This window comes from Aricia agestis, chromosome Z (genome assembly GCF_905147365.1).
Source record: "Aricia agestis chromosome Z, ilAriAges1.1, whole genome shotgun sequence".
NCBI classification, from domain to species: domain Eukaryota; kingdom Metazoa; phylum Arthropoda; class Insecta; order Lepidoptera; family Lycaenidae; genus Aricia; species Aricia agestis.
In genome coordinates, this window is record NC_056428.1 from 13,827,837 (window position 1) to 13,854,828 (window position 26,992).

Here is a 26,992-nt window from a genome sequence, read left to right on the forward strand (position 1 = left end):
TAATTAAATAATCGGCCAAGTGCGAGTTGGACTCGTGCACGATGGGTTCCGTACCATTATAGAGCAAAAATAGTAAAACATTGTGATTTTTATATGGGAGCCCCCTTAACTATTTATTTTATTTTAAATTTTATTATTATTTATTAAAGTATAAATACAGCTGAGTATTTTGTGTACATTTCAAGTGCCTACCTGTTGTCATCATTGATACCGAGCAAAAAATGTTTGAAAAATCATTTTTTGTTGTATAGGAGCCCCCCTTAAATATTTAATTTATTTTGTTTTTAGTATTTGTTGTTATAACGGCAACAGAAATACATAATCTGTAAAATTTTCAACTCTCTAGTTATAACCGTTCTTTATTTTACAGACAGACAGACATCAAAGTCTCAGTAATAGGGACCTGTTTTTACCCTTTGGGTACGGAACCCTAAAAAAGAATTAAAGCGGAGCATATTTTCATTACAGACAAAGTTTCCAGACAACAAAGCAGAGGCACAGAAGGAGGAGTTTCTATTTGCCAGAGAACAGGAGCTAAGCGATAAAAAAAGCTTTGCCAAAGATCTGGTTGATATATACCAACAGCTGACCTACTCTCTACCCATACAACAACATAGGTGATTACAATTATTGTTATTTTATTAGGCCTATATTGTCTAAAATTCATTAAACCATCATTTAAATTTTTGTAATATTGTAATGTTCATGATGTTTAAAGTAAAAATAGGAAAAAATTATACAATTTTAATATTATTTGTAGTTCAACAATTAAATAATTTATACTTTAACATTCTATATTTGTTTCATACTGTAGCATTAATTTCTTATATGAATGTTAATAATAAAATAATAGCTATAGGAGCGCGGCGCTGCAATCCTAGTCATATTTGTCGCAACTCGCATAACAGCCACACCCCCTTTTCTGTCGCTATAAAAAGGGATGTGGCTATTAAACAAGGCTTGTGACGAAACTAGGGTTTTCATTGCGTTACCAGGTCAATGAAGTAGATTTTATTTTCCATGAATAATGCATGTCCTCTATCTCTGATACAGATATCGTCTCGTCAAGTACAATGGCGTCTGGCGCGGCGGCGACATTCTGCAGTGGGTCATGGACAATACGTCGTACAAATCGAAGTAATTATAATTTTTAACCGACTTCCAAAAAACGAGGAGGTTATATGTTCGGCTGTGGATATTTTTTTTTTTTTTGTATGTTCAACGATTACTCCGCCGTTTGTGAACCGAGTTTTAAATATTATTTTCGAGTGTAGAATTTTGCACTAATTCTTAATATACTTTACCACATACAAATTTATGTAAGTTCAGGTATCTTGAAACTAAATTTTTTCGAGATTAATAATATCTTACGCTTTGCGGACAAATCGATTCAGTAGTTTAAGGACGCTATCACATAAAAATAGGGTTCCATACCTTCATCATCATCATATCAGCCTATAGTCGTCCACTGCTGGACGTAGGCCTCTCGGCCCCATGTTGTCATTTTAATATTATTATTAAATATTAAAGTCCACATATTATAACTAAGGACTTTGAGAAAAATTCAAGTACCTACCTGTCGCCATTATTGATATAGAGCAAAAAAGGCCAAAAAAATCACGTTTGTTGTATGGGGCCCCCCTTAAATATTAATTTTATTTTGCTTTTAGTATTTGTTGTTATAGCGGCAACAGATATACACAATCTGTGAAAATTTCAGTAGTCTAGCTGTAGCGGTTCTTGAGTTACAGCCTGGAGACAGACGGACAGACATCGAAGTCTCAGTAATAGGGTCCCGTTTTACCCTTTGGGGTACGGAACCCTAAAAATTAGCAGATCGATGTCTGTCAGTACGAATATCGACGTTAAGGACATTAAAATAACATTAATATCAGCGCGCCTTGTACAGTGGCGGTTACGACGATCACCGCGTTCTTATAGGGCGAAAATGTATGAAGAAAGAGAGCGTTTCTTATAAATAGAAATGTTATTTATTTTTAACCGACTTCCAAAAAGGAGGAGGTTATATGTTCGGCTGTGGATATTTTTTTATATAAAATATTTAGTACTTCGTACAGGGGACTAAATAAACAAACAATTTTTTGTATATTTATTTTCCTTAGTTTAGTGTATTTAGCTATATCTAATCAGACCCCATTTTTTTAATCTTTTGCGATTATTGTGATGGTTTAAACGTATGAATGTGAAAATTTTGTATGCGGCTATAAATTTTTTATGATGTAGACGTGGAGATGAATATACATAAATTATCTTTCATTTGAAACCAAAATATCCTCGCAGTGTGACTCCTAATTCTTTAAAATGGTACCTGAAAATCGCTGATATTTGTGAAAAAAATTTGATAGCGTCATTAAGCTTGAAGGGGTAATATACAACAGATTACAGACACATAGGATAGACAGACAAAAGTATATTATGTAAGTATAATATAGACACACATCTACATTTATTATAAAAATTGAAATGGCATATCCATAAAATATTATTTCATGGGTATTATTATGGTTACCATTTTAATTTTTAGATCGGCTGCGGAGAACGTGTGTCAACGTCTGCTCGGCGCGGGGCAGCTCGAGCGAATGACGGAGCCGCCGCAGTTCGCCGAGTACGCGCTGTACCGTCCCCGCGCCTCGCCCCCGCCCCAACCCGCCAGCGAGACAAGGACGGCATGTGAGTAGAGAGAGACAATGATATTGTGCATATTGCTTAAGTTGCCCATAAACGGGACAATTTGTCGATTCGATCGATCGTCAAGAAAATCGTCCAATCGATCTTTTGAACGTAAAATCGTTTGCGATATTGCTACACACGTACAATTTGGCGTTCGATTTTAACATCGAGGAGATAAATCGTTACGATAATTGTGCCGTGTATGGCCACCTTTAGTTATCTTCTCTCTATCTAAAAAAAATCAGGAATAAACATACCAATATGAAACACTTACATACGTGACGCAATTTTTGGTAATTTTAGCGCTTCCCCCAACGTAATGCACCGAAAAAAATTCTGTAACGCTGAAACATAATGGCGCACGACGATTATGATTGTGTCAGTTACAATATAAATTATGCTAACGCAATCTGTTTTACAGACTAAGACTTAGTTGCTAAGTTAAAAAAAAGTGCGAGTTGGACTTGCACACTTGTTATAGAGCAAAAGTAAGCCACAAATTGTGTTTTTGTAAGGGAGCCCCCCCTCATTTTTGTATTTTATTTAAATATTATTATTAATTATTAAAGTAGGCATAATAAAATAAAGGATTTTATAAGAATTTCAAGTGTCTAATTGTTACCATTATTGAAATCGAGCAAAAAAGGCCAAAAAAGTCACGTTTCTTGTATGGAAGCCCCTCTTCATTATTAATTTTATTTTGTTTTTAGTATTTGTTGTTATAGCGGCAACAGAAATACACAATCTGTGAAAATTTCAGAAGTCTAGCTATAGCGGTTTTTGGTATACAGCTTGCTGACACACATACGGACAGACAGACAGACAATGAAGTCTTAGTAATGGGGTCACGTTTTTACCCTTTGGGTACGGAACCCTAACAAACTACTGAATCGATTTAATCATTTCTTCAGTGAGTGATATAGGCTATAATATATTTTATACCCGTGCAAAGCCGGGGCGGGTCGCTAGTTAAAAGTATAAAATACTAGCTGTCCCGGTGAACTTCGTGTCACTTTAAAACCTTCCCTGGACTTCTACGAATATTTTAAGACTAAAATCAGCCCAACACATTTGAAAATCCATTTTTATATAATATAAGAAAGATAAATACAGCTGAGTATTTTATGTATGTACATTTCAAGTGTCATCTGTCCTGCTGTCATCATTGATACTGAGAAAAAAATGTTTGAAAAATCACGTTTGTTGTATGGGAGCCCCTCTTAAATATTAAATTTTTGTTTTTAGTATTTGATGTTATAACGGCAACATAAACACATAATCTGTGAAAATTTAAACTCTCTAGTTATTACTGTTCTTGAGTTACAGATGGGAGACAGACGGACAGATGAACATGACATTGAAGTCTCAGGAATAGGGTCCCGTTTTTACCCTTTGGGTACGAAACCCTAATAATATATTATTATTTTCCGTTTTTTTCCGTCAGCTGAAGAGAGCGGCATAGTGTCGAGCGGCCGGAGCGTATCTTCGTACTGCCTCGACCTCAACTTGGGCACCAGCTGCGCTAGACTAACCAAAGCCACCAAACGAGGTATTATACACGGTGCAATTAAACCTTCCGGTCATTGACCGGCGGTCAAAGGAGAATGCCCATAAATATATGGTATCCCATACCATTTTGCGTCAAAACGAAACTTGGTTTTTTAAAGTCTATGATTATCACTTTAGCTCCTATAAAATTTTCTTTGTAAACAAAACCGGGGTTTCAGAGTAATTTGATAAAATCGAAAATAACCTCAAAATCTTCAAAGCACCTATTTTATTAACAGGTCATACACGAGCGAACGTTATTGCTCTAAAAACAGAGTAAGGCGCTTATATTAGTAATAAATCATCACCGAAATGTGACTAAAAGCCGCCGCTATAATATCTACTATCTATAGGTATTTATTAAGTACTAGCTGTTGCCCGCGACTTCGTCCGCGTGGACTTTAGTTTATAGCTGTTGTTCCCGTACATGGATTGAGTCGTTTACGCGCAAATCAAAAAAGTACATTGTGTGGGAACCGCACATATTTCCGGAACAAAAAACATTCCTTGTCCCAGATTCAAATTAGTATCTCCAATATCCATGCCAAATTTCATCAAAATAGATTAAATAGTTTAGGCGATAATCATAAAAGTTTATTGTGCGGAACCGTACATTTTCCGAAACATAATTAGTATTCCTTGTCCTTTCCCGAGACTCAAAGTATCTCCATAGTCCATACCAAATTCCATCAAAATAGATTGAATAGTTTACGCGCAAATCATAAAAGTATATTGTGCAGTAAACGTACATTTTTCCAGGACAAAATGTATCCTATGTTCTTTTTCGAGACTCAAATTATCTTTATACCAAATTTCAGCAAAATGAGTCCAGCTGTTTACGCGTGATGTCGTGACCACGCGAAATATATAACGTTTCGCGGAGCTTCGCCCACGTAAATTAGATAGGTATTTCGCAGACAAATTAGTCCAGAAAAAATAGCCAATGATCCTTCACGTGGTCTATTTCTTATCTGTGCCAAATAACAGAAAAATTGCTCCAGAAGTTCGTGAGATAAGCCCTTTGAAATAATTTCTTCCGTTTTTTCGCCACTTTCCTCTATTTCTTCGCTCCTATTAGTCTGAGCGCAATAAAATATAGCCTATAGCCTTCCGCAATAAATAGGCTATTTAACACTGAAAGAATTTCTGAAATCGGAACAGTAGTTCCTGAGATTAGCGCGTTCAAATAAGCCATTTCAAATAATTTCCCCCCGTTTTTTTCCACACTTTCCTCTATTTCTTCGCTTCTATTAGTATTAGCGTGATAAAATATAGCCTATAGCCTTCCTCGATAAATGGGCTATCTAACACTGAAAGAATTTTTCAAATCGGACCAGTAGTTCCTGAGATTAGCGCGTTCAAACAAAGAAACAAACTCTTCCCAATTATAATATTAGTATAGACTAGCTGGTATTATTGTACAAAAATATTCAATGTACAGAATTGACCTTCCTACGATTTTATTATATTTAGATGTTCCGCCGCGGCTTCGCCCGCATAATTTTGGAATTTCACGCAACCGTACATTTTTCCGCAAAAAAAAGCCTATGTCCCTTCACGTGGTCTATTCTTCATGTTTGCCAAATAACATAAAAATTGCTCCAGTAGTTCTTAAGATAATAAGCAATTTCATATAATTTCCCCCGTTTTTTTCACATTTTCCTCTATTTCTTCGCTCCTATTAGTTTTAGCGTGATAAAATATAGCCTATAGCCTTTTTCGATAAATGGGCTATCTAACACTGAAAGAATTTTTCAAATCGGACCAGTAGTTCCTGAGATTAGCGCGTTCAAATAAACAAACTCTTCCGCTTTATAATATTAGTATAGATTTTTCCACATTTTCCTCTATTTCTTTGATCCTAGTAGTCTTAGCGTGATAAAATATAGCCTATAGCCTTCCTCGATAAATAGGCTATCTAACACTGAAAGAATTTTTCAAATCGGACCAGTAGTTCCTGAGATTAGCGCGTTCAAACAAACAAACAAACTCTTCCGCTTTATAATATTAGTATAGATTATTGAATTACATTCTCATAAGCAATTTAGGTAATTTAAGCAAAAATGTACGTAACATTTTAGTCACCATACTTTTCACAATGGACACATAGCCCAATAGGCAATAGAGCACTAGCGGCCAACGACAGTATGGTGTGGCCGCTGGCCATATATCTCGATAGTCGATGGCCGCCGCGACAGCCGCTAGTGCGCTATTGGGCTTATGCTCATGATGTTGTCTAGACTCTGGAGTCAAAAATAAAACAAACAATGTACTGTAAATCACTAAACGAATGTGGAGGGAATCATTTAGTAACTTTTATTCTTTAATTTAAATTCCGGGTTCGAAAATTGGATTCCTGGCGTGTAATTACGTAAAGAATTCGAAAAATTATTACTATAAGATTTTCATCTTAGCGCATGAGAATTAAAGGTACCACTTTTGGGCATTCTCCTTTTGATATATTGATCATTGCTAAAAATAAAAATACACGTATTATTTATTTTATAATCACTCGGTAAATGTTGAGATGAAGCTTCCGAAAGTTTAAATCCTAAAAAACACCACAATTAATGGACACGACGCGTCGCCCACCCGCCCGCGTCGAAGTGACCGTTCTGCAACGATTTTAAATGGGATAATATAATATTCATCTAAAAACAGCTAACACCCATTTTTAGTTAAATCGACTCTCCTAATGATACCTAAGCCCTGGAAAAAATTTGGCAGGTAGGTTTAATTGCACCCTGTATAAATAAATAAACTCGAAAAATTATATTGAGAGTGTAATGTTTTTTTACGTAACAAGTCACTTCGCATCGCAAATATCTGCGACAAACCTCATAATAAAAATCGGCCAAGTGCGAGTCGGACGGAGTCCGGAGACGGGTCGGAGTTCCGTACCGTTATTGAGCGAAAGTAGGCAAATTTGTGTTTTTGTATGGGGCCCCTTTAATATTTATTTTATTTTAATATTATTAATAATTATTAAATTACAAAATATGAAATTTTCACAGCATTCTTAATTATAAGAATGCTGTGAAAATTTCAAGTGCCTAGCAGGTGCCATTATTGATTACGAGCAAAAAAGGCCAAAAAAATTACGTTTGTTGTATGGGAGGCCCTTTTAAATATTTATTTTATTTTTAGTATTTGTTGTTATAGCGGCATTAGAAATACAATCTGTGAAAAATTCAGAAGTCTAGCTATAGCGGTTACCATAGATTTCAGCCGGGAAACAACAACCGGGAAGACAATTCCCAGCTGTCATCCCGGGGGAAAGGGCTAAAGGGGACTACTGCGGTACAATCCGGCGGTAACAGCTCATAATGAATAATGCCCTTCCAATCCCACCACACACACAGCATCACCTTGTTGCGAGTTAACCCGGGTTTCGCCACAGCCCACAGTCTGTGAAGCCTGACCGGCCTTTGAACACAATCTTTTTCGCACGTTCTTGTCGTCCGTGATCAACTTTTCATCACCAGTTATCAGCTTCTTCAAAAATGGTTCGGTTTCTTTACTTGGTAATAAAGAATCACAAATGAGTACCATTTCATTAGGTTTCTTTCAGTGAGCTCATGAGGCGCCCAAATATCGAGCTTTTTTGTGTACCCAGCTTATTACAAATGCGCCAAAACCGTTTTGAGGTCAATCCCCAGTTCTTCAGCTACATAGTAACTTCTAATATGCCGATCTTGCTCCACTTTTTCAAAAATGGCATCAGTTTTTTCCTTAACAGGGCGACCAGAGCGACGTGCATCTTTGATTTCCGGATTGAAAACACTTAAACCGCGCTACTCCCACAGCTATACTGCCTTAGGTCCATAAACATCACAAATTTTTGTCGCGGCTTGTGTTTTTACCTTTTTTGTAATAACATTTTAAAATGTATCGAATTTCTTCAATAAAATCTGAGTGATTCTATCATAGAATCTAAGTGATTCTTGACCGACTTCCAAAAAGGAGGAGGTAATACGTTCGGCTGTCACGTATCTTTTTTTAAACAATAAGAAAAACAAATGAAAATCTCACATTTACCAACTATAAATTTGGATTTGTCATCTGTAAAATTGAAACTTTTTAATGATACTAAAATCAGCCAGGTGCAATTGGTATAGCCCAAGTGATTTTATTAGAAGTTCATACATACTAGAATGCGAAAAGACTTTTTACACAAACTAATATATATATATTTTTTTTTTTTTTTTTTTTAATAAATTATAATAAATTAAAAATTTTGTTAAAGTGGACAGCAGTTCAGAACTAAAAACACCTCAGTCGTGTGACGACCAGCCCGTCTTAGAACAAAGTTACGGTAAGTTGCATTTTTGTACCACTAAAATCATTCGGCACGTAAGCAAAACTATTACCCCAAGACAGTTATTCTAGTGATAGACATTTTCAAATTCGTAAATTTATATTATCTAATAAAAAACTAGATCAAAATCGATCCACCCGTTTGGAGACAGACAGACACGTCAAACTTATAAGTGTAAATAACACCTATCTTTTTTTAATGTAAAAATTTATTTATCTGTTTATATAATCATACAAACATATTATACAGAAACAGGACGGGCGCTCTGTCGCGGGATCGAGCAGTCTGGGGCGGAGCATCTGGCGCTGTTGATGCGGCAGTGGGCGGCGCGCGCGGGCCTCGCCCCCGCCTGGCTGCCTGTGTTGTACCCGCTGTGCGCACGCGCCGCGCATCTCGTTGACATAGGTGAAAAAATGATAATAACACATACATACATTTCGTAGTCAACTTTAAACTGGACCTTTATTCACTATACGCAACTTGACTCTGCTTCGGAAACTTCACCACTAGACATACAATAAACTCGCCGCGCTAAGCATTGACCAATGACCGCACGGTTAAGTTTCCGAATCCGAGTCGAACGGAAATTCGTTTCATAAAGAGAAGTTAGTAAAATAATGAGCTGAGCATTTTTGTCCTTACCTGATACATTAGCAAAATCGTTTGAAAGATGGTTATTAGTAGAGACTGCAAAGCTAATATTATAACATGGTTAATGGTTATTTATGAACATCATACGATGAAACAAACATTACGCATAGAGCTCGACGAGGATTTATAAAACGTTGCGAAAAAAGTAACTAACGCTGTCATCACACAACACGCCATTTTTGACAGTTCTCCTTTACCACCAGCGCGGCAGCGCCCCGTCCACGTACAGTTAAAGTCTTGTAACCATTGATATAGAATACGGAGAGAGCCTTTTTTTCGGTGTATAAACTTGAAAAGCGTGTCAAGTTGAGTCCGAATTACTCGGTCATAACAAAAGAGTCTGCATATTTCATGTATTAAAAGTGTTAATAAAGGTTTTTAGTGAACTGTGGTTCACTAAAAACCTTAATTAAAGTGAAGAGTGGTTCTGCTTCTAAATAATAAACCATAAGAACGGCCAAAGATTGTCTCAAACATCAAATACGTAAGTTTATAACTTTTAACAATGTTTTTTGAGCTTTTCAATTGGTATTTTGGTATTTTTGTAATAGATAATTTATAAGTTTAATAATCCCTTAATCGTGCTATATAATATGGCATTATTGATAAAAATGTCACATCAAGTAATAATTTTGCTACTAACTTTGCATAGCTTTTTACGTCTGATTAGGGATGCACATTACTTGAACTTATCGATATCTTGAACTGAATGACTTTCTTTTCAGGATTATAGTATGCTTCGAAATGATAGACAAATAGAAATATTCAAGAAAATACACGCACATTACTTGTATGAAAACAATCACAAAATGGCCACGCGATGACGGGCTAACACTCAATCAATATATTAATACTTTATCTATGCTTGTAGCACTATTTAAATACCGGGAAGAGTTAGAGAGGTGACAGTTGTCAAAGTGACTTTATATTTTTTTTAGACATGATGAGTGGTGACATGGACGTGCGCAAGTTCGTGCAAATCAAGAAGGTGCCGGGCGGCGAGATGAGCGACAGTCGCGTCATACATGGCGTCGTCATCACGAAGAACGTCACGCATAGGTTAATTTTAAAACCTCATAGAATAAAAAAAAAAAACTTTAAAGAATTTGGCGTAAAATGGCCGTTGTGTTGCCAATCACCATTTACACATTACGATATCCGATGTCGGACCCGACGTGAAAAGACATCATTGATAATAAGGATGGTGTGAAAATGTTCGGCCAAGCCACATTTTCACACCATCCATATTAGAAACTGAATTGCATTTTACATGCTGTAAAAATCATTTTATTGTAAATGCAATAGTCTTAAAGCATAACATTTTTTTGTAGAGGAATGCCGAAGCAGATATCAAATCCCACAATCCTTCTTCTAGACTGTTCTATCGCGTATCAGAGGGTAGAGGGAAAACTGACTTCGTTGGAGCCATTACTAATGCAGGTATATTCATCCTTCAGATATAAATCAAAATTTATAATGTTATGCAAAAATTTTACCTGTGGTCATAATTTTAAATGTTTTCATAATATTCAAATAAAAAAATGTAATTGAAATCAATCCGAATAAACGTTCTTTAGAGATTTGAAATTTTCAGCTTCGACAGAATTTTAGTTATGGCGATAACCATTTCTTTGGCTTTGGCCAAAAATTAGAATCAGACGATAGTAATAACTTGTTTCCAGGAACAAGAGTATTTGATGCGGTGTGCGGCGCGAATATCTGCGCTGCGGCCGCGCGTCGTGCTAGTGCGGGGGAGCGTTGCCGGCGCCGTACAGGTAAATAGAATCCCACCAAAAACATTTTCATGTAAAAATGTTGCCAAGATTCAAACGTATAGTTCGTGGTGTCAAAAAGTAGTGAGATCTCATGTAGAGCCAAGTTTCTAACCTTACATTCTCAGCCCTAAATCTAAAAACCTTAATTTTACACTAAAGTGCGGCAAAATACTTGATAATAATATAATGTGTCAGCTGTACGAGAAGAATCTAAAAACTCTACACATTAGTTAAAATATGGCCTGGCTATCCTACTAATCCTACTAATATTATAAAGGCGAAAGTTTGTTTGGATGTATGGATGTGTGGATGTATGGATGTTTGTTACTCTTTCACGCAAAAACTACTGAACGGATTTTAATGAAACTTTACAATAATATAGCTTATACATCAGAATAACACATAGGCTACAATTTTAACCGACTTTCAAAATGGGGGAGGTGTTATGTTCGTTTTCTTATGTTCAACGATTACTCCGCCGTTTGTTAACCGATTTTCAAAATGTTTCTTTTGGTATGTAGGGTATCATCCCAATTTGGTATTATATTCACAAAAGTGGTGATCTGATGAAGGATCCATAAGTAATCGAGGGAACTCCTCAAAATTTATGGGGTAATTTGGTGACTTCGGTTTCGTGAGAAGTATTCTAAGCATATGCTACAAACAAGTAAGATTATGCACCGAGGTATACCTGGTATAGTGTATACCGTGGTTCGGAAGGTGCTGAGAGAACTCCTAATTCTTTATAGATACAAGTTTGGGAGTTTCGGCGTTTTTTCAAGAACGGAAAGCATATGCTACTATGAAAATTACATTCATCATCATCACTACCATAATATTATACCATGCATCGTCCCATGATTATGAGCCTTTTCATAGTCTTTTAGATCGAGGCTCGAGATTTTCAAGCGATAATTTAAAAAACTCTATACTTAATATGATAAACCTGAAGAGTATGTTTGCTTGAATGCGCTAATCTCAGGAACTACAGGTCCGTTTTAAAAACTTATTTCAGTGTTAGATATATTATATTATCGCGCTAAGACTAATACGACCGAAGAAACTCAGGAAAATGTGGTAAAAACGGGGAAAATATTAGAAAGGGTTTATCTCACGAACTACTGGAGCAATTTTTATAGCAATATTTGGCACTTATATAGAGTAGACCACGTGAAAGGAGTATTTATAGCTATTTTTATTCGAAAATGTACGGTTTCTGTGAAATTCCTAATTTACGCGGGCGAAGCCGCGCGGGACATCTAGTTTTAAAATAAAAGTTATTAAGTACAACAGAAATGGCTTCGTACAATCGGTGAAAGCAACCTAACCCTTGATGATTAAATTATAGTTTGTTCTTTAAACAAGTTGACTATGGTTCACATGACGGTAATTGTGACAAAAGACTAATCCTCGTTATAATAAAAATATTTCAACAATATAATTGATCATATCTATTTAATATTCCTGTCCTTGTCTTGCTTTTAAATATGTTTTGTTAGTTTTGTATCTACTTATCAGTTTATGCATTGGATAAGTCACATATTAAGAAACAAACACTTTGTATATCTGTTATCTGCAATAGCAGATTCTATCTTTAGGGCTTGTTTCACCACTTTCTGATAAAGTGCCTAATACGCTATTCACAACTTTTTTGACAGATTCTCCATACTTGATCTGTCAAGTTAATTGGTGGATAGCCTTATCAGGAAGTGGTGAAACAGGCCCTAAATCTACTAATAAGTCAGGGAGATTTTATTTTCTAGCATTATATTTACAGGAATGCCTGTTAGCGAGCGGCGTGGCTTTGGCCGTGCGAGTTGGCGGCGACGCGCTCGCTCGCGTTGGCCGCTGCGTGCGTGCTGACACCGTTAGCTCGGTAGACGCCCGCATAGCGGCGCCACGCCTCGGCTCCGCGGAGAACTTCTACGTCACTACATGTAAGTGCTGTCTCACTGTAACGTATTAGATAGAAAAAGATAGTTGCAATAACGTGGCGACGCGCTCGATCGCGAAAGGCGCTGCGTACACGCAGACACCATTAGAGCCAGTCCACACGGCGCGTTGCGTCAGCGTTGCGTCGATGCAGCGCTGACGCACCGCGCCGTGTGCATGGACTGGCTCTTAACTCGGTAGACGCATGCATAGCGGCGCCGCGCTTCGGTTCAGCGGAGAAGTTCTACGTCACTACAATATGTAAGTGCTGTCTCACTCTAACGTATAAAGTAGAAAGAGATAGAGAAATAAACTCTGCAAAGATATCCAACGTTATATCTTAAAAGTCATAACATGTTAGCTAGTTTTACTATTTCACTCTTACCCCAGAGACTGAAATATCGATACATTTTATTTTAGTTAGAGAAATAATAAGAGTTTGTGGTTTTAAAGCATATACCGTTGCAGATCCTTCAAAAACCTTGATGGTTTTTGAGGGTTGTGCGGAACCGAACCTGGGATGCTGTATACTCCTTCGAGGCGGGTCTCTTCAGGAGTTAGCGAAAGTCAAACGCCTAGTTCGTTTCATGGTCCTAGCCTGCTACAATTGGAAACTAGAAAAAGCATTCCTAGCTGACATAGAAGCTAAATTGCCTGAACCAGATACCTTTGTGGCTGATGACGCAGAAAACGTAATAGACGCTCCAAGACCAGAAGACACATCAAGCAATATATCCAATTTAGATGACTGTGGAGACGACATATTTGATCGAGCTAAAGACGAGGACGAAGACAAACTCAGTGAAAACAAATCGATTAAAAGTATAGACACTAGTTCTGTTAATGGCGAAGAAAGAGACAGCGACAATGTATTCGAAAGTAAGAACGAAAGAGACGGAAACAAAGTTAAGGCGAGGAAAACTGAGAGCGATAAAAACCTGAGTTGCGGAGTTCCGATTAGAGACTTCAGTGATCCGCTACGATCTACGATGTCGTTGGACGATGAAGTGTTTCTTCCCAAACAGGAGGCTAAGTTGCAAGCTGATACGCAAAGTGAAAGGTGCGTTTATAAAGTTTTTTGTGTCAGCAGTATTTTTTTTTCCTTCTAAGAAGTTCTCGCACTAAACAATACGACGGCAATAACGACTAAAGTGTTTTAAAACTTTATTACGAGATTTCTTTATGTTACAATGGGGATTGTCCATTTTTTTTTAATTTTGCTCATTACAAAAACATTTCGAGGAATAAGGTCAGTAATCGTTTTTCTGTATATAAACGAAAAAAATACCCATTAGTTACTTATATTTTTGAACAAATATGTTTAACCTTAGTTTGACCTTCAATGGCGTTAAATTAGCAATAAATTCGACCAACATTACGTTTCGAACTTTTGGTAAGCTTCTCGTATCAGCTTTCACATAATGAGAACTTGCATTTGACGAACCAGCCATTATAAATAAGATTGAAAGGAAATTTAAAACACTGCAGTAGTGCTAGCACGGCGACCAGCGGAAATGCGAAAGTATGGACAAACTGTGGAAATAAACCTAAGGTGCCGTTCCGATCTTTTTTCGTTCCGAAAAATTCAATTAAAATGCCACTTTATGACGGTTTATAGTCACAAACTGTGGATATAAACTTAAGGTGTCGTTCCGATATTTTTTAGTTCCGAATAATTCAATTAAAAAGCCACTTTATGACAGACTATAGTTCTAAAAATTCAAATAAAATCCTACATTATGACATATACTATAGTGTGTCATAAAGTGGCATTTTAATTGAATTTTTCGGAACGAAAAAAGATCGGAACGGCACCTTAGGTTTATTTCCACAGTTTGTCCATACTTTCGCATTTCCGCTGGTCGCCGTGCTAACACTACAGAAGTCAATTAGCCGCCGATGATGACGTCAGAGCGAAACTTTAAAAAATTATTGAGAAAAAACTAGCCAATGAATTTCAAAATTATTTAATTTATATTCTTAAAATACCCTATTTTAACAAAAAAAATATAAAAAGTACATATGATTTTTTTTGGACAATGCCCATTATTACATTCCATTATATTTTAATTACATGCCATTTGTTTCAATTACATGTCATACTACCTGTTGTGCATTATCTTTTTTTAAACATCTTATGATTAAAAAAAGTAAATTATTACAAATTCTTAGCTGCCATATTATGTAACAGTTTTTTTGCAACATTTATATGTAATTAAATAAAAAACTCATAGATGGTGCACAGACGACGTAGTGTTGTCCATGTCGCCGAACATCGTGGTGCCGGCGCCGACGCGGCCGCTGCGCCGCCCCCCGCCCCCAGCGCCGCACACGCCCCGCCCACACCGCGCGCCACCCGAGCCGCAGAGAGCAAGCGTACGTACGCACCACTCGAACCAATTGAATGAGCTTAGCTTAAACTTTTCGTTATAAATAAACACACACTATTTAAAACTTTCAGTGTGGTAAGCAGCATTAATAACAATTCAAATTGCATTCGATAATCCGCGCGGAAGTTCCTAAAACTTGCAAGAAATGTTGCAGAGAGTAGTGCTCTTTGGTAAAGTCTAGCGCGGAAAAAACATTTTCTTAAGGATATAATATATTTCTTTTTCTAAAATAAAATAATGAAATGTTATACAAATGTAGAAAACACACGAGTTCATCACGAAACCCATCACCACTTCGGCGGACGACCCTGAGTTTAAAGCAGCGCTGGCGAGCTTCCGAGCGAATGGCGGACGAGTATTGAATGGACATAAACGTAAGTTATTAAAATTTATAACTTGCGATATGTTTAGAAAGAGATTAAAAGCTTAGTATGTGATATGTTTAGAGAGGTAATAAAAGCTTAGCGTAGACCAATAACCGGCACGTTTCAAATTCAAAGCTCCAATAAAAACCAAACCTTTTGATAAAAGAAAATTTTCCTTCTAGCGGAATGTCCAAAGTACACCGCATCCATAGTCAAGCCCGTAGACAATGAAGAGGAGAAAAAGCAGACGGTATCGGAAATTCCCGATCCTCTTTCGCCGGAGAATCATCAGCAGCTCAGTCTACTCATATACAGCTACTGCAGCAAGTCGCCGAATGTGCCTGACTTCTGTGTCAACCCGTGGTACGTATAGGACGCAGATTGTACGCATGTATGACCCGCTATGGCGTACAAGTATTAAGTTTATGCATTATGCATGACGTAAATATAACGTGTCACTAAGCGTGAGCATAATATGATGAAGGTAATAAGAAGTGTTTGTATTTTTTTATAGTCCATTGCGATTTACTTTGATCTAATATAAAGAAAAAACTCGGCTCAAATGTGCTGTTGTTTTTCTCTCAGTAAATAACTCACTTTTCTCAACCACTCGGTAAATAATATTTAAATTGTTATCACTGCATATTATACTGAGTTGTATATTTTAAATAAAATCAGAATAGAGTGGAAAAATATATTGTAATGTATATTATACCTGCAGTACTTCTTACTAATGACGTCACATTTCAGGATCGTCACAATGGTGATGTACGGCAAACATGACATCTCCCTCGGTGCGTTTCTCGAGAAGTACTGCTTTAACGGCGACCACCGCTGCCCGTCACATACGTGTCACGTGCCGATGAACCAACATGTGCGCAGGTGCGAACTATATCCATAGAATGTTAGAAATCATAATAAAAACTTTAAATGTGTTCAAAAAGTCCTTGCAGTAAACTACTAGTAGATAAGTGTTAGTATAATATCTTATATTTTTGTTATTGTAGGTTTGTACACGAAGACGTATGCGTAACGATCACGTGCAACACGGTCGGACACAGCAACGTCGATGACGATAAACTGGACGAACAGCAGGCTAGACAGGTAATCATTAAAAATGCATTAGTGGCCAAAATTATATATTTTTTTAAATTAAAATAATTAAAGAGGTAAAACTCTTTTGTTTACAATGCTTTGAAATCTTGCTGTTTACAGCCATTTATATCAGACACATGAGTCTATTTTGTGATAATTGTGAAATCTAATGAATGTTACATGTCGCAGGTTCGTTTCTGGTCGATGTGTGAAGTGTGCAAAAGCTCTGGCCCCGCGGTAACCGTATCACGACGTGCGCTCGCACTATCCCTGTGCGGGTATGTGCGTGCTCGCCTCGCCGCGCCGCGCTACCGCCGCCACTGCCCGCACCCGCTCAACACGCACACGCACGCCTTCCGCTCCGGACTCACCACGGCGCGATTCAGGTATAAGCTATGACGTCACAGATCTGTGGGGATACGTACGTACACATGCAGACTCACACGTTACTGCGTATACTCCATGACGTCACTGCGTATACGCCATGACGTCACAGGACTGTGCGAGTATGTGCGCAAGCGTTCGCACGCCTACGCGTATGCGTACCGTATGCGCAGTCGTAGTCACTTCACGCTATACGTCCAGCGGCTTTCCACTATTTTAAACGAGGACAAAGCGTTATGTTATATCGTATCCAATGTTGAAATAATTTTTAACAAGATGACGACAGAAATTCGATTATCGCACAAGAACTGTACATTTTTCTGGGATCAAAAGTATCTTATGTACTTTCCAGGGACTCAAAATATCTCCAAGACAAATTTCAGCAAAATCGGTTCAGCGGTTTGAGCGTCAAGAGGTAACAGACTTACCTTCGCATTTATAATAATAGTAAAAGTTAAAATAAATAGATCGTTCTCAGATACGAGAAGATAACTACGTACGACATAGTGTTGCCGCCTGACGAGATCCGCACGAACTACGACACGAAGCAGATGCGAGACGCGCTTATAGCTCATCTAAACGAGCTTATGCTTAAAGGTAAGGTCTAAAATTATTTATTTACTAGCTGTTGCCCGCGACTTCGTCCGCGTTAGTATAGTAGATCATGTCCCAAGTATTATTTATTGTACAAAAATATTTAATGTACAGCATTGACTTTCCTACGATTTTATTATATATAGATGTTCCGCGCGGCTTCGCTTGCGTAATTTAGGAATTTCACGCGACCGTACATTTTTCCGCAAAAAAATAGCATATGTCCCTTAACGTAGTCTATTCTTCATGTTTGCCAAATAACATAAAAATTGCTCCAGTAGTTCTTAAGAATCTTAAGATAATAAGCAATTTCATATAATTTCCCCCGTTTTTTCCACATTTTCCTCTATTTCTTCGATACTATTAGTTGTAGAATAATAAAATATAGCCTATGGCCTTCCTCGATAAATAGGCTATCTAACATTGAAATATTTTTTCAAATCGGATCAGTAGTTCCTGAGATTAGCACGTTCAAATAAGCCCTTTCAAATAATTTACCCCCGTTTTTTCCACACTTTCCTCTATTTCTTCGCTTTTATTAGTCTTAGCGTAATAAAATATCGCCTATAACCTCCCTCAACAAATGGGCTATCTAACACTGAAAGATTTTTTCAAATCGGTCCAGTAGTTCCTGAGATTAGCGCGTTCAAACAAACAAACAAACTAACAAACTCTGCAGAATTATAATATTAGTATAGAATAATCTATGTAAAGAATGAATGTGGAGAGTAAAACATCAAAGCTGCATAATATATGGAGACAGAGATCATTTTAAAGTTTTTTAACATAATCGCTAAGGCCATTGTCATAGTGGCTCTTGGTATCACGGGTCAATAGGTTGGCGAGCGGATTAAGCTCGGAGCTGGCGCGCAGTGAATACGAATTTGCGACAAACACCCCGCGGCTGCGTATTGAAGAAGTTGCGAGCACGTAGCGAGCACCCAACGTGAATATCGCGTGTTTGCAGCGAGTCTACATACCACAGAATACTGCTATCTCATTGCGTTCGTTGCACGTCCGCGAAGTTTTTGCTGCGTGCATGCCCTGCCTCGCCCCGAAGCCATTACGTAACCGCTACAATAAAAGGCCACAACGCCACGCAAATGTTGCGTTTGCGTTGTTGTGTTATTTTGTAATTGTTCAGCATTATTCAATACGCTATGTAAATATCGGATGGCACAAAAAAGAGAGTACTTTAGTTCCTTTGTACAGAGTTCATTGTGAAAGTAGCAACGCTGAAATACATATTTTTTTAATATTCGTAGGGGCAAATTCAGGACGTCGAGGCATTTTTCATACAAATATCAGTCAAAAGTTAAAAGTTTCGGGGCTTTCGCACTTTTTTTCGGGGCTTCTTAAACTTTATGCAAGCGACACATACACAGCCTAAAGTATTATCACTTTGTTTTGTTACAGCCTCTATTTTTTAATGCGGCAAGTGTATTTTTTTAATTTATTATCCTTATTTCAAGGTCACGAGGCGTTCACTGGCGTGTGCGAGGCGGACGGCGAGCGCGAGCGCGAGTACGCGGCGTTCCGGCAGCACGCCGACACCATACACCTGGCGCTCACCGCGCCGCCCGCGCCGCGCTCGCCTGCTGGTATATAAACTACGTTTCAGTCGGGTCATAGGCTAGTTCAAACGCAGCGGAACTCGCGCGGCTTAGACCGTGCGACACTACGCGGCAGCGACGTCAATGCTAATTTTCTGAGGAAAGCCGCAACACGCGGCAGCGATGATAAGCGACACAAAACGTTACTAATGGCCAGTTTCGGCCATAAGTGGCTCCGCTGCAGCCAGTAACGGCGTTAGGCTAGGTTACGGGGGAGACGGGGGTGGAGAGGTTCTCGACGCTAGGGCGTCGGATAAAAAGGGGCGCCAAAGGCGGAGTTTTTTTAGCCCCCCAGCACCCCGAGCGCGGAAGAAGCCCAGGGCGCTAGTGCTAAATCCGGCAATAGCATCGCAGCGTCGTATCGAAGTGTAGTCAAATTAATGTCAAATTAATTCAGATTCGCGACGTAGTCATCATCTTAGTCGCGAATCCGCCGCGTGTCCGCCGCGACGCGACCGCTTCGTCCGCAAACTACCAAGTTAGGTTAGGACAATACCGGTTGACCACCTGATTAACGTAAGTAAGATGATCCATGCGTCGGATGGGCATGTGTTTGTCTTCCGTTCCACTGGGTAATGAGAGTAAAAGGAATAGAGAGTGCTCTTGTGTACTGCGCTCACACTTAGGCACTATAAAATTACTTCCGCGTAACTTGGTTTGAACGAAATCGGCCACCGTCACCGAAACCGGTGTGAGAGTAATAATTTTATTATTATATGATCTCAAAGTTTGGCGTAGCCTCAACCCATACAATACGTTTTCAGCGGCAATACGTAACCTGTGGGCGGTGTATGACAGCATTATAACCGGAGAGAAGATGCTACGAGACGCGCTAGAGAAGTGGTCCAGTCCCAACGCCAAGACCAAGGCTGATACGTCTGGTAAGTATGTTTACTAAGAACAATCATTTGTGAAGGACTTATCTATATTCTAGACTTAACATTTTAAGACAAGCCCTTCCGAAATTAGTGCATCATTCAAACTGAATGCTGAATAGATTAGCTAGTTACAAAGATAATAATTTGTTAGTCTTAATGTTGAATAAAAGTAACCAGTAAGAAATCTCTTTTTAAAGCCGACAACTGCATCGAAGCCCGAATCCAAAAGGAAGCATAACATTATTGGCAGTTTGTAAAAAATCCGTTATATGTAATAGATTAATTACTGATCTGATTTTAATAATAATTGAGTATTATTAATTATACCGAGTTACTGTTTTATTTTTTTATTATTATAATATTAATAGATGATTTTTGTTTTAGCTGAAGAAAAGGATTTAGAAGACTGCAGCGAAGTCGTGAGCAGTGACAGTTCAGGTAAATTATTTAGAAATACTTAGTTGGTTTTAATATTTTAGTAAGATATTTAGGTATTTTAATAAAAAATGTGTACAGTGCTCCCAAAATGATAAAAAATGTGTACAGTGCTCCCAAATTTTCGTAATTTTTCGGCAACGGTCGGATTTCCCGAGCGTCGGAAGACGTCGCTGCAAACGCTGTTTTAAACTTAACTTTAAGAAAAACAGCGCTTTGCAGTGACGTAGAGGCGCCTGGCGTTGCTTGGACGATACCATGGTAACGCCGCGATGGCTTCCCGGTGAGTACGCCGCACTTATTGACGGACTGGCGACAGCGGACAGCCACCGGCTACATGATATTTACTTCTGTTTCCTTTGAACAAGGTGCAAAATGCAAATGCATTGTTTGGGGCTCTTACGTTTCATAGATTCGGGTGTTTTCGTGATTACGACAATCAGCGAAGATTTCCATGCGCATTATTAATTTGGGAGTACTGCAGTACTCGTTATAATGAAGTCAATTTTGGTTCCAGAACTTCTGAAGGATTCCGATGCACACTTAGGTAAGGTAGAAGAATAAGAAGGTAGCATTTTATTTTATACAATTAAATTTCATTTTGTTAGTACTATATTAAACTCTATACTAATTATTGACACAGGTGATGAAGACGAGGAGAAAGGAGAGAACAAGAAGACTGTGAAGCAGATTCTCTCGCAGCTGCTGTCCAACAACCACAGCTCTAACCAGGTGCGAATATCGTGTCAAAGCTACGAATAAAAGTATCATTGGAATTTGTGGCATCATTGCCGAAATATTTTTTTTGGTGCCAGGGAGGTCGCATCTTATAAATGGTTGAAAAACACTGGTCTAGGTTGTATCTTAAGAACGGCGAAAGCTAGACAGCTGAAATTCTATTATAATATGGACGACCAAAAGGCCGAAAACATATATAAGATTTTTTTTATAAAATAAGGAGGCAAACGAGCAAACGTGTCACCTGATGGAAAGCATCTTCCGTCGCCCAAGGACACTCGCAACAATAGAAGAGCTGCAGGTTCGTTGCTGGCGTTTTAAGAGGGAATAGGGTAATAGGGGAGGGTAGGGGATTGGGCCTCCGGTAAACTCACTCACTCGGCGAAACAACGCAAGCGCTGTTTCACGCTGGTTTTCTGTGAGCCCGCGGTATTTCTCCGGTTATGCTGGAAAATTCGTGCCGAAGCATGGCTCTCCCACGTAGATGTACAATGCGTGTTACAGGCGAGCATAATAATATCGAGCGGGCTGGTGCCGGTGGTGGTGCGCGTGGGGGACGTGGGCTCCGTCATCGCCGCCACGCTCGCCTCGCTCACATACCACAAGAGTCTGGCGCAGCTGAGGCAGAGGTAACCCGTAACTAACACAGCCTACTCGGTCCCAAGACATTTGCTACGTGCCCACGACGACCTCGGTTCGCATTTGCCCTGTGCGATAAGCGTGATGGTAGCCGCAAGGAAAGATCTTCCGACCGACCGAAGCTACCTCTCTCGACTACTACTCTAGAACTCGGTTCGGCCGAAGCTAACTGACATAATTCAGACGTTGTATGTTATGGCTTGCCGATCTCAGGAACTTCGATCGCGCGATGCAGGAATTTGGCGTATAGTTGTACCGCCACATGTAAGGGCGCTTTTCCTGTCATGCGTGTCATCGCACGCGCGCGGTCTGGTCCGCTTGGAAGTTGCTCGCATCCTTTCATTTTGTAGATGTTTTTCCTGTTCGTGCGACACGCGTGCGGCCCTGAGCATGCGGACCAGATTCGCGCTAGTGACATCAAAAGTTTAGGGTTGTGTCGGTACAACTAGCGCCCTGCTAAACTCAATCGAAGTTTCTAAGGCTGGTATAAATAGTCAGTACTCAAGATGCATCTTGGTCTCAAGACACGGTTCAGGCTCTGTGACTGGTTGGCTGTCAAAATTTGGACCAATCAGAGCCGAACCGCGTCTTGAGACCGAGATGCATCTTGAGTACTGACTATTTATATCGGCCTTAGATCGGCAAAACGCATACAACGTCTAAAATACATGATTTTATAGTTGCAGTGCCCAGACTGAGAGTGAGGAGGGAGATACAAACACTGGGAAGGACAAGACCGACGGAGACAAGACTAAAGCGAAGACCAACGACCATATCGAGGTTCAACTTAAGGTAATTTTTTTTATGAAATAAGGGGGTAAACGAGCAAACGGGTCACCTGATGGAAAGCAACTTCCGTGCCCATGGACACTCGCAGCATCAGAAGAGTTGCAGGTGCGTTGCCGGCATTTTAAGAGGGAATAGGGTAATAGGGGAGGGTAGGGATGGGAAGGGAAGGGAATAGGGTAGGGGATTGGGCCTCCAGTAAACTCACTCACTCGGCGAAACACAGCGCAAGTGCTGTTTCATGCCAAAGCATGGCTCTCCCACGTATACACGTATTGCTAACTCAATAGTAACTATACTCTATATTATAGCTTTATTTTTTCTCTATCACACGCGCATAAAGACCAATTTACTCAGTCGTAAATTAGTGTCACAAGTTACAACTTACAAGAGATAATTATATGTCATCGTTGCAACCTCTAGCTCAGCGGTAGGCAACAGGCAGACCGCGAAAGGTCCAATTTCGGACCGCGAAATATTGTAATGTATTATATCAAGTATCAATTAATACATAGATAAGGTATACGTAATGCCTTTATTATATAATTAAAATAATATTTTTAATCTACATAGGACAAGTGTGTTTTTTCTGGTCCTCGTTAAAATTTTCCCACAGTATCCGGACCCCACCTAAAATTACTTGCCGACCTCTGCTCTAGCTGCTCAATGCTGCATTAAGTTGCTGCTCGCTACCACTCCCCTAATAATTATAGATACCTCTGAAGCGTCAAGCGATTGATGTTTCTGTTTTCAGGAGGGTCTTATCTGCCGTGTGTACTACGCGGCGCAGTTTCGGCGGTTGCGGCACATGCTGGTCGCCCCGCTAGCGGCGCTCGACACCGAGCCCGCTATTTGCTGCGATGAGACTAAAGATGATGGTGAGGGCCTTATCACTAGAAGATCATTTCACAGAAATGCAGTCATGACGGCGGTAGAGTACTATACATACTGTCTGTCAAGAAAGTGAAGAAATTAAAAAGTGGCAAGATCGTAGTGTCATCCCTTTTTTCATAGATTGATTTGAAAGGGATGACACTACGATGTTGCCACTTTTTAATTTCTTCACTTTCTTGACAGACTGTACATGGTTTTTTAAACTGATTAAGAATTTTCGATCTACTATCTGTGTTGTATACACCAATGCAACATGCCTTTGACGGAATGATATGTCTGTCTACGTATACTACAATATCTGCCGTCAAACAGACACAACTGCGACAGCAATGCAACACGCATTGCTGTCGCTAGATACAAAATCATCCTACGATTATTTCTGTCTGAAGTTACAAACCTAAACCCTCATTAGAAAAGACAATATTAGTGAGAATTATAAAAGACAATGTTTCAGGCAAAAGCCTGTGCGACATAGAGGAGGGTTTCGTGCGGTCGCTGGCGCACTGCGTGCCGTGGGCGGCGCGCGGCGGCAAGTCCGGATCCACGTTTTGCAAGACACAAGGTAATGCCACGAAAAATTATTACTTAATGTTTGCGTAAATGATTAACGCAATCATTAAGTGTTTTTACTGCTTTAATGAGTATCACAGTCTTGTAAACGGGTTGGGTTAGAATTTAGATGATTTAACAAAATTTTTATTAATATATTATTATTTTTTATCAAAGTAACTTATCGCTCTTTCACGCACAATATGTGCCTTAATTTTCGCATGAAATATAGATTTTATTCGAAAATATTTTTCCGTGACTCAGAGTATACTGTACCAAAACTGCACTTCAAATAACATTATCAAGTAATACTTTTTGCAGACGACCGTTTCGTTTTAAAAGAGATGACGAAGCCCGAGTGGCAGCAGTTCCTGGAGTTCGCGCCGCACTACTTCCAGTACGTCATCAACTGCCGGCAACGGCGACAGCCGAGTCTGTTGGGTGAGTGCGACAGAGACGGAGCTATATAAGAGAGAGAAGGCGAGATTATTGTCTAAGGTAGAGGTAAAAATCGAACTTGACAATAAGGCTCAAAATACACCGGAATGGCAGAGGCCGGCAGCGGTCGGCAGAGGCGCGGCGAGGCCGGCAGAGGTGGCTCGCGGGCCGCGGCCGCTTGTGGCCTCTGGCGGCCGCGGGCCTCCTCCAGAGCCTGCCTTTCTTCTATATTCACTCGAGGCACCTCGCGGCGACGCGCGCGGACGCGGGCAGCCGCGAGCACTTTCCGCCCGCGGTGCCTCGAGGCGGCCGCTGCCATTCCGGTGTATTTTGAGCCTTATTGTCAAGTTCGATTTTTACTTCTACCTTTTTAACTTTTTGAGAGGTACGATCAGGATTCAGCATAAAGTTAATATATCTAGCGGAATAGAGAAACAAAGGCCTGAGCAAGAGAGACGTCACTATCAGTAACACTGCGTGGTAAAAAGAGACGTGTGATATATGACAGCATTATTCTTTTTTTGACGTCCGGTCGGCTCGTGCCGCACGTTGACAATTTAATCTCATAGAAATCATGTTCAATCATGCTTGTGTAAGTGTATACGTACACATATTTTTACACACAGATGAAACCAATTTCGGTTACGATTCACAGCTCGAGATTGTTGCTCTATTCCGCTAGGTATATTAACTTTATGGGATTCAGGTTGGGCCATTGTCAATAATTGTCAAACAGTAGTGACGTCATACAGACTATATATCCGTTTTGGCGCCAAAATTTAAATTGACAATATGAAACCGCATTTTTTGCAGTAAATTCCAGTGTTTTCATTTTTTTAATATACTTGTGGTCTATTCTACGTGGAGTTCTTTAAAATAAACACAAAAATAAAAATGTTGCATCTTCCCTATTCAAGCCATAATAAAAATACTCGTCATCCCCATATCTCTTACCAGCGCGCATAGTGGGCGTGTTCAGTGTGGGCGGTTCCAGCAGCGGTGTGCTTGTGCTGGAACACGTGTGGTACGGGCGCGCGCCGGCGCTGCGCTTCGACCTCAAGGGCACGTCCCGCCCCCGCGCCCTGCCCACCGCCGGCCCCGCCCCCGCTGACACCGGGGTTATGTTGGACGAGAATCTTCTCAAGTGTGAGTATGTTGGACAAAATCTGCTCAAGTGTGAGAATGTTGGACGAGAATCTGCTCAAGTGTGCATTTCGTATACTACGCGGTGCGTTCGACGCGTACGGTGCTGACAAATGTGTGATCAGCTTTATAGTTGCTTAACTTTAATAAAAATTTGGACTTTCATTCAATGGTTCATTAAATGAAATGTTTTGAACATCTCTTGTCTCTCTCCAGTGCGATGGGAGCGGCAGCTGTACGTATCGTGGGCGGCGGCGGGCGCGCTGCGGCGGGCGGTGGAGCGCGACACGGCCTTCCTGCTGCAGCACCACGTGATGGACTACTCGCTGCTGCTAGGCATCGAGGACCGCCGGCTGGTGGTCGGCATCATCGGTGAGTCGTGATGATGGGCGTCCCATGTGGGATGGTAGCCAGCCCTGGATTTATATATAGGCAGTATATGCTATGGCCTTTAGGCGGCAGCGTTCTAGGATGGCCTATACCTACTCATAAAATATATAAAACCGGCCCTGATGGGAGCAGTGAATCCAAGTGAGTTTGAAGGAGGAAGAGTTGATTTTACGTCCGTATACGTAAACTGGGCGTGGTCATTGCTTGTGTATTAAAATGGCGTACGCAGTCGCGAGTTTTTAAGATGGATTTTAACAAATTTTAATTGGTTCACAGACTACATCCGCACATTCACATGGGACAAGAAGCTTGAACACTTAGTCAAGAAGAACCTGGGTTCCGGACAACCAACCGTCGTTTCCCCAGAGCAATATCGCGAGAGATTCTGCGCAGCGCTCCGAAAATATTTCCTGCAATGCCCGCACCATTGGGACCATTTGTATGAACAGACGTAGAGAATTTTCAAACTGGAATGTCATTTTTAGGGTTCCGTACCCAAAGGGTAAAAACGGGACCCTATTACTATTTTTGCTCTATAACGGTACGGAACTCTTCGTGCGCAAGTCCGGCTCGCACTTGGCCGATTATTAGCCTTGATCGCAATTGGGAAAGGACTTGGCTAGAATGGTTAAAAAGATGTTTAACGTTGGTCGGAGTGGCAAAAGGATTTTGAACCTTGGTCAGAATTCCATAAGGAATTTGAACCTTAGGCTCGGCAGATTTTTAGGCGAATTGCCAACTCGTGT

The 26,992-nt window shown here is 39.8% G+C and overlaps 1 protein-coding gene across 1 annotated transcript in view; it reads left to right on the forward strand.

Moving 5' to 3' along the window:
• Positions 1–26,764, forward strand: part of LOC121738811 (1-phosphatidylinositol 3-phosphate 5-kinase) — a 28,359-nt gene extending 1,595 nt beyond the window's left edge. Inside the window, exons 4-34 of the mRNA XM_042131063.1 lie at positions 469–617; positions 1,054–1,137; positions 2,546–2,691; positions 4,136–4,240; positions 8,486–8,554; positions 8,807–8,962; positions 10,147–10,267; positions 10,540–10,648; positions 10,891–10,983; positions 12,761–12,920; positions 13,384–13,975; positions 15,150–15,291; positions 15,565–15,679; positions 15,853–16,033; positions 16,421–16,552; positions 16,678–16,774; positions 16,955–17,151; positions 17,628–17,746; positions 19,216–19,344; positions 20,121–20,237; positions 20,619–20,672; positions 21,187–21,216; positions 21,313–21,401; positions 21,912–22,036; positions 22,727–22,838; positions 23,587–23,710; positions 24,181–24,288; positions 24,597–24,716; positions 25,671–25,859; positions 26,073–26,228; positions 26,523–26,764. Coding sequence (XP_041986997.1) covers positions 469–617; positions 1,054–1,137; positions 2,546–2,691; positions 4,136–4,240; positions 8,486–8,554; positions 8,807–8,962; positions 10,147–10,267; positions 10,540–10,648; positions 10,891–10,983; positions 12,761–12,920; positions 13,384–13,975; positions 15,150–15,291; positions 15,565–15,679; positions 15,853–16,033; positions 16,421–16,552; positions 16,678–16,774; positions 16,955–17,151; positions 17,628–17,746; positions 19,216–19,344; positions 20,121–20,237; positions 20,619–20,672; positions 21,187–21,216; positions 21,313–21,401; positions 21,912–22,036; positions 22,727–22,838; positions 23,587–23,710; positions 24,181–24,288; positions 24,597–24,716; positions 25,671–25,859; positions 26,073–26,228; positions 26,523–26,701 — 4,299 coding nt within the window. The 3' untranslated portion in view covers positions 26,702–26,764. The remainder of the gene's footprint in view (positions 1–468; positions 618–1,053; positions 1,138–2,545; positions 2,692–4,135; positions 4,241–8,485; positions 8,555–8,806; positions 8,963–10,146; positions 10,268–10,539; positions 10,649–10,890; positions 10,984–12,760; positions 12,921–13,383; positions 13,976–15,149; positions 15,292–15,564; positions 15,680–15,852; positions 16,034–16,420; positions 16,553–16,677; positions 16,775–16,954; positions 17,152–17,627; positions 17,747–19,215; positions 19,345–20,120; positions 20,238–20,618; positions 20,673–21,186; positions 21,217–21,312; positions 21,402–21,911; positions 22,037–22,726; positions 22,839–23,586; positions 23,711–24,180; positions 24,289–24,596; positions 24,717–25,670; positions 25,860–26,072; positions 26,229–26,522) is intronic.
• Positions 26,765–26,992: the final 228 nt, after the last annotated feature.